The sequence below is a fragment of the Guillardia theta genome (assembly GCF_000315625.1).
Source record: "Guillardia theta CCMP2712 unplaced genomic scaffold GUITHscaffold_338, whole genome shotgun sequence".
In the NCBI taxonomy this organism is placed as follows: Eukaryota; class Cryptophyceae; order Pyrenomonadales; family Geminigeraceae; genus Guillardia; species Guillardia theta.
The window spans coordinates 1-8,513 of record NW_005434339.1 but is presented as its reverse complement, the minus strand read 5'-3'; the positions used below and the strand labels follow the sequence as shown (position 1 = coordinate 8,513).

Sequence of the window (8,513 nt, the reverse complement as noted above, 5' to 3'; positions counted from 1 at the left end):
AACGATGTATTTAAACATCGATTCAACCTGGAGGTGCTGCTACGACCAATTTGAACATCGAAAACAGTTGATATCGCAATCTTCCTTGTCAGCGACGTATCATGATGGTCATGGCCTTCCAATGTCAGGGCAAGTAATTACGTACCCCTCCTACCCACCGTGGTATAAAGCTCTAGAAGACTGATAGTACCCCCCCTTCAAGTATTCCCTACCACCCATGAACTACTCGTTTTAATTTTTTGGTTCAGCATCTTCTCTAGCTTATGTCAGCATCTATGTAGTAAAGTCAGCGCCCTTTCGCGGAATTTCTCTCCAGGCACGGGCTTTGGGTACCCCTTGAATCACGCTTTAATCAGGGGTTATCGTAGCTCGAAGAAGCCAGGCCTCAAGTCTAGCCATGACCAAGCCGTTGGATTGCTAGAGAAAAGGAGTGATTTCATTCCAGTTAAACATATGTTGTAAAGATAGTATGTGTAGCTGCCATGGAGCTTTCGTGACCATCTCGAGATCTCTTGTTCCGAAGGTTGGCGGATCTTTTGACCTTCAGGGTGGGGTAGTATATTGTCATCAGAGTTGGTGTCCTGAATGGTACACTTTTCAAATTTGGTACCCATCTCCACCCTTTTTCAACTCAAAAGAACGGGTATTTGACCATGATTTTACTTCTATAGTTTCAGTGAAGTTGCGCTCATGGTCATCAAGGGGGTGGGGGTACTTCATTGATTTTGATCGCCAACTTTCTTTGGGTGTTCCGACTTGTTGAGTTCAGATGCACACCCCACCCATGTAGATTGCTTCCTGTGATGATCCCTACCCCTTCTTCTTACACCCCTACCCTTTATACCAAACCTTCAATCACAAATAACCCCCTTTGATAACCAAAATATTCTCTAAAAATACCCGGTATACAATGGACCCTACCCATATTTAGATGGCTATCTGTGAAAATACACACCTACTACCCACCCTCTGATTCCTCCAACCCCATGTCGACGCGTCCCTCCGACACTATAAAACCCAAACCTGCTGCTGCCAATGCATCCGACTCCTTCTCCCCCCGACACCACCCGCGCTGCCCGTGCCTGAGAGCTCGTACCTCACTTCACTTTGTTCGCATCCTTCATTCTTCTTCATCCCTCCCTCCCCGACATCTCTCCCTTCTCCTACCCCAGACTTCATGTTCTTTCAGATGGAGCATATCAACGCTCACCAAGAAGCTTGCAAGTTCGACTCGGGACATTTCGAGACTTATGACAAGATCAACCTTGACGTTCTGAGAGAAAGCATGTCTTTCATCCCCTTCTCGCACCCCGAGCTCGCTCACGTGTCGGCCGCCGATGCCATGGCGAGAGAAGCAAACAAGGAAGACGCCTCCTCCGCGATTTCTTGCACCAGGTTTCATCTCTTGTTGCTGAACTCCTACAGGCTGACTCTGCTGCAGCTCTGAGCACACGTCGGACTTCGAAGAGATGGATGAAGTCACCGACCAAGGAACTGGCTCGCGATCCCTCCTTGTCTGCCCGAGAAAGAAGAAAGCAGCGGCAGCTGCCCAGTCTTCGGACAAGGACGAGCCTGTAGTGATAACCAAGAAGCTTCTTGAAGGCCTCTACGGCATGCCGTTGAGCGAAGTGGCCTCGAAGCTCAAGATCTGTCCCAGCGCGATCCGCAAGGCCTGCCGGCGCCTCGGGATCGAGAAATGGCCGTTCAAGAGCAGGAACCCTGGCCCCAAGAGGAAGTCGATCTCGGAGAGTAAGGAGGATGCAAAGCAGGAGGAGGAAGGAAGAGCTCCCCCCCCCTCCTCCCACCCGTCCGCACGTCAAGGGTCCTCGTTGGATGCCAGCACGGTTGAGGTCAAGCCTGATCCGCACCCCGTCGACCCCCAGCCCCAACCGGTGGGGGAGAGGAAGAGCTGCGGCAACAGGGAGGGTGGTAAGAGTTTGGATGTTGTGCAAGCAGCAGGAGCTGACGTTGTTGCTGCAGGATGGAACCTTGACGTTAGCTGGATCCCCCACTCCTCAGACTTCGCGGACGATGCAGAGGAGGTGAGAGGAGAAGAGAGTTTGCTGCGATTGTTGCGCTGACGGTTGTCCTCTCAACAGGCTTTCTGGAACAACATCCAGCAGGCTATGAACAATCCTGCTCAAGGAGGGAAAGTCGACGCGTCTGATAGGATGTGAAGGCATGACGGGGAGATCAACGACATTGTTAATTTGTTTACATCATGTACTTTAGCAGCTGTACATTTATACCATGAATACTGAATCGAACACCTGGAAGTTTTCTGCTCTGAAATATCTCTATCCATCTCCCCCCACCCCACCCCACCCCACCCCAAAGCAGCGCCTTCCTGCTATCCAGCAATCACTCCAGCAGCAGCTCCAGCAAACTCTGGAAGTCTGTCACGCTCAGTGTCTTCTCGTCCCGACCGGATTCCTGCACGTTAAGGTCATCTTCCCCGTCTTCTCCCTCCTCCTGCTTGTATCCCCTCCTCTTCCTCCTTTGACTTGTTCCTGCTGCAGTCTTGTCCTTCTTGTCCTCTGCTCTCTGAACCCTCGTCATCCCTCCTTTCCTCCAGCTGCCCGTGTTGTCCCGCGCTATCCCCTTACATCCCCCCCCCCCTCCTCCTCCTCTTCCTCCCGCGTGTAGACTGCGAGACGCACCGCATGGAACTGTGAGAATTCATGGAAGGCTGTAACTGCCTCGTGCAGCGAGAACATCTGCATGCTCGAGTCAAGTAGCAGCTAGTCAACACATCGCTTGTCAAAACAGCTCGCGTCAACACATTTCTCTGTCAAAACAGCTACCTGCGGGACGAGCTCCTTCTGCCTGATAATCTTCACGTAGTGCTTGAAAGTGAGGAACTCATGAATGCTCGCAAGGTCCCTCGCTTCATGTTCCTCGTCCTCGTCCAAGTCAAACTCGTCCTCGTCCTCGTCCTCGTCCTCTGGCGTGTCTGTGAGCTCGCTCTGGTCCGCGCTCCATCCTATCTCAGGGATCTTGGAAGTGATGAGCGTTCGGAACTTGGGAGCCTGTCTCGTCCGTCACTTTGCAGGAGGAGCGAGCAACGAGTTCACCTCCGAGGAGGACTGCGGTACCGCCAGACTTTCTCTGTTGGCTTCCTGTTGGAAGGCGACGATCTTCTCAGCGCTGCCCTGGGTTGGCGCAGGACGGGGAGGCTCCTCTCCTCGCCCTGCTCGGTCCATGTGATCCTGCGAATGGAGGGCTATGACAGGTTGCTGTTGAGCAGTGTAGGGTGAAAAGGGAGGAGGAGGAGCAGGCGCAGGAGGAAGAGGAGGAGGAGGAGAAGGAGGAGGGTTCAGAGTGCGGCTCTGATATTCTATGCTGCTCCAGGGGACCTGCTCCTCCGCTGCCTCTGCAAGGGAGGGGAGGGAGTTGCCACCGGGGAATAGGTTAGAGCTCCTTCCTAGGTATCTTTCCTCTTGCCCCGCCCTCCCTCCCCACGTCTCCTCAGACAGTTTGAAGACCTCCGACCGTTCCTGCTGGTGCTGGTGCTGGTGCTGGTGCTGGTGCTGGTGCTGGTGCTGGTGCAGGTGCAGTCCTGGCAGAGGTTGGCTGGGGTACTGCAAGCGCATGATGTGGCTGAGCTCGAAATTGTTTCTGTCCTGGTGCAAAGGTGGGCTAATGCGAGGAGAGTTGCGAGGGCGAGGAGGCGACGGCTCCTTCCTCGCTGCTGCTGCCTTCCTGATCCGTTCCCTCACCTCCTGCTGCACCCTCTGTCTTGTCCTGTCCGCTATCACATCGGAGACATCCGACTTCGGGTTCACTGCTTCCCCTTCCGCAGGCTTCGTCCCAGTCCCTTCACCACCTTCTCACAAGGTTCAGCGCTCCTCAAGGAACGCGCATGACACGTACCCGACTGTAGACGAGGCGAGAAGTCAACTCTCCTCTCGCTGCTCCATGGCGGAGCATCGGACGCTGGCACATCCGACCCCTGGGTACCTCGGTACCTGCTCGTCCCTTGCTCACCCGTTACCCTCCTTGTGTCCGGCTGGCGGGGAGACGGCTGGCTGGCCCAGCTGCTGCTCCTAGCAGGATCATTCAGGATTGCCTTCATCCGCTCTGCCTCCTCTGAGAAGATCGCGTTTGCTCTCAGAATGTTCTCATATGCTGCCTTGTACAAGGAGTCAGACGGGTTGACCGATGGTAGGGGAGGCGCTTTGTGAATGGGAGGATAGAACGCTAGAGGGTCAGGCTGGTTGTTGACCTGGAGATCCGTCAGTCGATGAGAGTCAGAGGGATCGATAGTGTCCTCACAAGGCGAACAAGTCGGTCAACGGAGCTGGTTGCTTGTTCGTACCTCTCCCTGTACATCTCTTCCATTCGTTTCCTCATCATTCCTACTTCCTCCATCCGGCGCTTAGGATAGAAGGAGGGCTCGCGCTGCGGTGGCGGGGGCCAGGGTGTGCTGTTCCAGGGTCTATCACGAGGACTCGACAATGCTGACTTGAGCGCGTCCAAGTGAAGGAAGCTAAGATCGCTCCTCCTCGTCTCCTCCTGCACCATCTCCTGCGTCCTCCTGGCTCGTCCTGCCCTCCACATGTCGCTGGCAAGGCTCATCTTCCAGGAGCAGCACGCTGATCCTTGCGGCTCTCAGCCTCCCTGGCCCACGCCCTCCAAGACGGATCCGACACTCGTCTGACGTTCTTCAACTTGCCTTCACGCTAGGCTCCCTCAGAGTCTCCTCGTCCTCGTCCACCGTTCTTCGTCCTTGTCTTTATCATCCTCATCTCCTCCCGGCCCTTGCCCTTCAACGTGGCCATCCTCGTCCTCGTCCTCGTCCTCGTCCTCGTCCTCGTCCTAGTCCTCGTCCTCGTCCTCGTCCTCGTCCTCGTCCTCGTCCTCGTCCTCGTCCTCGTCCTCGTCCTCGTCCTCGTCCTCGTCCTCGTCCTCGTCCTCGTCCTCGTCCTCGTCCTCGTCCTCGTCCTCGTCCTCGTCCTCGTCCTCGTCCTCGTCCTCGTCCTCGTCCTCGTCCTCGTCCTCGTCCTCCTACTGACCGAGGAGAGTTCAGCGTCGATCGCAGCCGCCCGCTGTCGTCATGTGTCAAAATTTGATCCCTCGCAACGGCAGGTGTAACGGTCAAACCGTTGTGACTCGCCAGTCGGAGGAGCCTCAGGCGGCGAGCTGGGCCTCCGAGCCGCTGAGCAGATCAACAGGCCCGCTACAGATTTTACTCAAAGTTAAGTTAAGTTACACAGCAGGCTACTGGAGGCGGATGGGATGGGTTAACGCCTGGACTTCAGCATGTCATACGTTTTGCACTCTTTCAGGATCGGATGATGCGTTTGGTGCCGCTGACATCATGGCATGCTATGGCAGTGAGGCTCTGATCAGTTGCCTCAACATAACCGTGGCGGATCGCTCGGCGAACAAGGGTGACCGGGAAACGGCAGCGCTGGATGGTCTCTCGGCCTTGCACTGAAGCGGCTAGTAACTTGAAGTAGAGAAGCACCCCGGCGGGCCCCGGGCCTGCGGCCGACCGGGCCGACCCCTTCAGTAACGTAGTACCACCGGCAGTACCACCGCAGGTACCACCGGCGCGCCCCAGGGCCTGAGGGGAGATGTGGGGTGGTACGTGCGGCCCCCAAAGCATGCTGAGAGCGGGCGGAATCGCAATGCTGGTTGGGGTGGCGGCAGCGTATGCGCCAATGCAGGTAAGGAGAAGAGAAGAGAGGAGAAGTCAAGAGAGAAGGAGAGAGGAGAGGATGCGATACAAACGTGTGCTAGAAGAGGAGCAGTGAAGAGAAGAGTGAGGGAAGGATGGAATGGTTGGACGGGAGGAAGAGGAGTGAGTGAGGAGAGAGGAGGGAGGGAGAAGTGAGTTGAAGAGAAGCATTCAAACAGTTCATGTCCGGTTGATTGACAAGAGTTTCCGAGGATTGATTGTACTGTTGTACATGTCGTGCGATGGTGCAGTTGTGGTCTGACACAAACATTTCTTGCTGTTTGGTGTCTGTGCTTCTAGACAGACAGAGCAGGGCAAGAAACGATTCAGAATGCTGCAATGTCTGTGAACCATTTGTCATATGTCTCTCAACATCGTTCTAGATCATGCCTCTTCCCCTGTTGAGTTTGTCAATCAGGGCCTACACTCTCACTGTATTCAAACTTCCAAGGGTTTGGCAACATTTCGTCAAGGTAGGAGGATGGGAGTCTTTTCGCTATTCCTTCTGCTCCTGCTCCTGCTCCTGCTCCTGCTCCTGCTCCTGCTCCTGCTCCTGCTCCTGCTCCTGCTCCTGCTCCTGCTCTTTCATTTTGCTCACGAATCTTCTCCTCGCTATAAACTTTGATCGCAACACCCTGACCGCACGCTGCCAGCTCGTTTTCAAGTTGCTAGTGCACTCTCTCTAAAGGTGACTCCTTTCCTCCGCCTTCCCGTCTCCTCCCCCCTCCTCCCTGCAACTCAACTCCGCCTCCCCCGATGTCCCTATCCTCCATTTCCTCTCTCCCTCCTCCCCGTTCTCTCCCTTCCTTGTCCCCATCCCTTCTCTCTCCCTCCTTTGCCTGCCTGCCTGCCTGCCTGCCTGCCTGCCTTCTCTTCTTCCTCGGTCTCTTCCTCCTCTCCTCATGTCATTGACGCACATGCGGCAGGCTCAAGGCTCTTCCGACGCCCCCCCAGGAGGATGGGCTCCTCCTCCTTGGAAGCGAAAGATCAAGAACCCCCTCCAGCTTCTTGTAATTCCCCCCACTCTCGTCCTCGTCCTCGTCCTCGTCCTCGTCCTCGTCCTCGTCCTCGTCCTCGTCCTCGTCCTCGTCCTCGTCCTCGTCCTCGTCCTCGTCCTCGTCCTCGTCCTCGTCCTCTTCCTCGTCCTCGTCCTCTTCCTCGTCCTCGTCCTCCTTGCCTCTACCGACTTGCTTTTCCTTTCAGAAACCCGGAATGAAAGTCAAAGGGAAAGTGAGGAACATCGAAGAGTTTGGAGCATTTGTCGATGTTGTAAGAGATCATCGCGATTTTTCTGCTGTTGGTCGTTGACAAAGAACAGGGAGCGGAGAGAGACGGAGTTCTACATATTTCAGACATGTCGACGGAGTTTGTGTACAGGTGTTTGTTGAAGATGGTAGAGAATGTTCTGACATGAACTTGCAGCCCAAGAGATGTTGTGTCGCCGGGAAAAGAAATCGAAGTGAGGGATAATGGAGACGATGATGATAATGATGATGATGATGATGGAGACGGAGATGATGATGATGGAGATGACGATGATGATGATGGAGGAGATGATGATGATGGAGATGACAATGATGATGCTGCTGCTGCTGTTGTTGTTGTTGCTGCTGCTGCTGTTCACGATTAAGATTTTGTTTCTTTGACCAACATCTCTTTCCTTCTCCTTTGACAGGGTTGGGTCAAGTTTTGTGATGCCGACGCTGGAAAGCTTTGGTTAACCTTGGTGGAGGTGAATATAACTTACTGCTGCTGCTGCTCTCCCCACCCGCTCCTTCTCTTTTCATTCTCATCCTCCATTCTCCTCCTCTTTCTTTCCTGCTCTCCATTTCCTTTTTTCCTCGTCTTGCTCGTTCCTGTCCGTCGTTCTGCTTCTTCCTCTTCGCTCTGCTTGCATCACTTGTTTCTGTTCCAACACTGAATCATCACGTTAAGATGAAAGCTGTTCAATCCCAAGAAGGCCTCCCACTTGACAAGTTTGATGAACTTGTCGGTCAGGTATGTACTCCTCCTCCTCCTCCCTCTCCTCCTGTCCTCCTGTCCTCCTGTCCTCCTGTCCTCCTGTCCTCCTCCTCTTTGTGCGCCGCTGCTGCCGCCGCCGCTGCCGCCGCTGCTCTTCCTCTGCTGCTTCTCCTGCTTCTGCTGCTGTGCCTAGCCTCTCCTGCTGCTGCTTCTCCTGCTTCTCGTGCTCTTGTTCCTGCATGGCCATCCTCTTCTCCGGCTCCCTCTCCTCCTCCTCTCCTCCCTTTTCCTCCTCCTTGTCCTGGATGAAAGGCATTGACATGGTATGTATTGCAGGAAGTCGACGGTACCATTACAAGGATCACAAACTTTGGAGCATTTCTGAACGTGGGATGCGAGGTTTTTCATGACATCTTGTAAGTTTCAGGACAAGAAATCTCAACATCATTGCAGGTAGACGCATTTCTTCACGCAACTCAGCTTCCAAAGCACAAGGTAAGTGCGATCTCGATGTTTGTTAACGTGTTGTTGTCTCTTACATCCTGTTGATCAGCACAATGGGAAGAGGCAAACATTGCAGGATCTGGTGATTGGAAGGACAGTCAAAGTAAGACAGAGATGATGATGATGATGATGATGATGATGTTGATGATGTTCATGTTCATGTTGATGTTGATGTTGATGTTGATGATGATGATGATGATGACGACGACGATGATGATGACGATGATGATGATGATGATGACGACGACGATGATGATGATGATGGAGAGGATTATGATTATGGAGAAGAAGAAGAAGACGAAGAAGAAGTTGAAGATGATGATGATGGAGATGTTGATGAAGATGAAGATGATGATGATGGAGA

The 8,513-nt window shown here is 53.8% G+C and overlaps 4 protein-coding genes across 4 annotated transcripts; 2 read left to right on the top strand and 2 right to left on the bottom strand.

Moving 5' to 3' along the window:
• Positions 1-1,189: 1,189 nt before the first annotated feature.
• Positions 1,190-2,177, top strand: GUITHDRAFT_122465 (hypothetical protein; the record flags this gene model as incomplete). Its single annotated transcript, XM_005818259.1, has 4 exons — positions 1,190-1,395; positions 1,442-1,929; positions 1,981-2,042; positions 2,100-2,177. 4 exons carry the CDS (start codon positions 1,190-1,192, stop codon positions 2,175-2,177), a joined length of 834 nt encoding a protein of 277 aa, XP_005818316.1.
• Positions 2,178-2,361: 184 nt separating this feature from the next.
• Positions 2,362-4,560, bottom strand: GUITHDRAFT_149368 (hypothetical protein; the record flags this gene model as incomplete). The annotated part of the gene is made up of 7 exons (XM_005818258.1): positions 2,362-2,433; positions 2,661-2,717; positions 2,805-3,029; positions 3,075-3,236; positions 3,357-3,826; positions 3,874-4,225; positions 4,276-4,560. 7 exons carry the CDS (start codon positions 4,558-4,560, stop codon positions 2,362-2,364), a joined length of 1,623 nt encoding a protein of 540 aa, XP_005818315.1.
• A 258-nt stretch (positions 4,561-4,818) lies between these two features.
• On the bottom strand, positions 4,819-5,322 carry GUITHDRAFT_122463 (hypothetical protein; the record flags this gene model as incomplete). Its single annotated transcript, XM_005818257.1, has 2 exons — positions 4,819-5,007; positions 5,272-5,322. The coding sequence occupies 2 exons, from the start codon at positions 5,320-5,322 to the stop codon at positions 4,819-4,821; spliced, it is 240 nt and encodes a 79-aa protein (XP_005818314.1).
• A 1,715-nt stretch (positions 5,323-7,037) lies between these two features.
• Positions 7,038-8,252, top strand: GUITHDRAFT_149367 (hypothetical protein; the record flags this gene model as incomplete). The annotated part of the gene is made up of 7 exons (XM_005818256.1): positions 7,038-7,060; positions 7,106-7,142; positions 7,359-7,415; positions 7,619-7,681; positions 7,982-8,044; positions 8,099-8,140; positions 8,199-8,252. Coding segments are annotated over 7 exons (339 nt in total), but the record flags the coding sequence as incomplete, so codon positions are not given.
• Between the last annotated feature and the right edge of the window lie 261 nt (positions 8,253-8,513).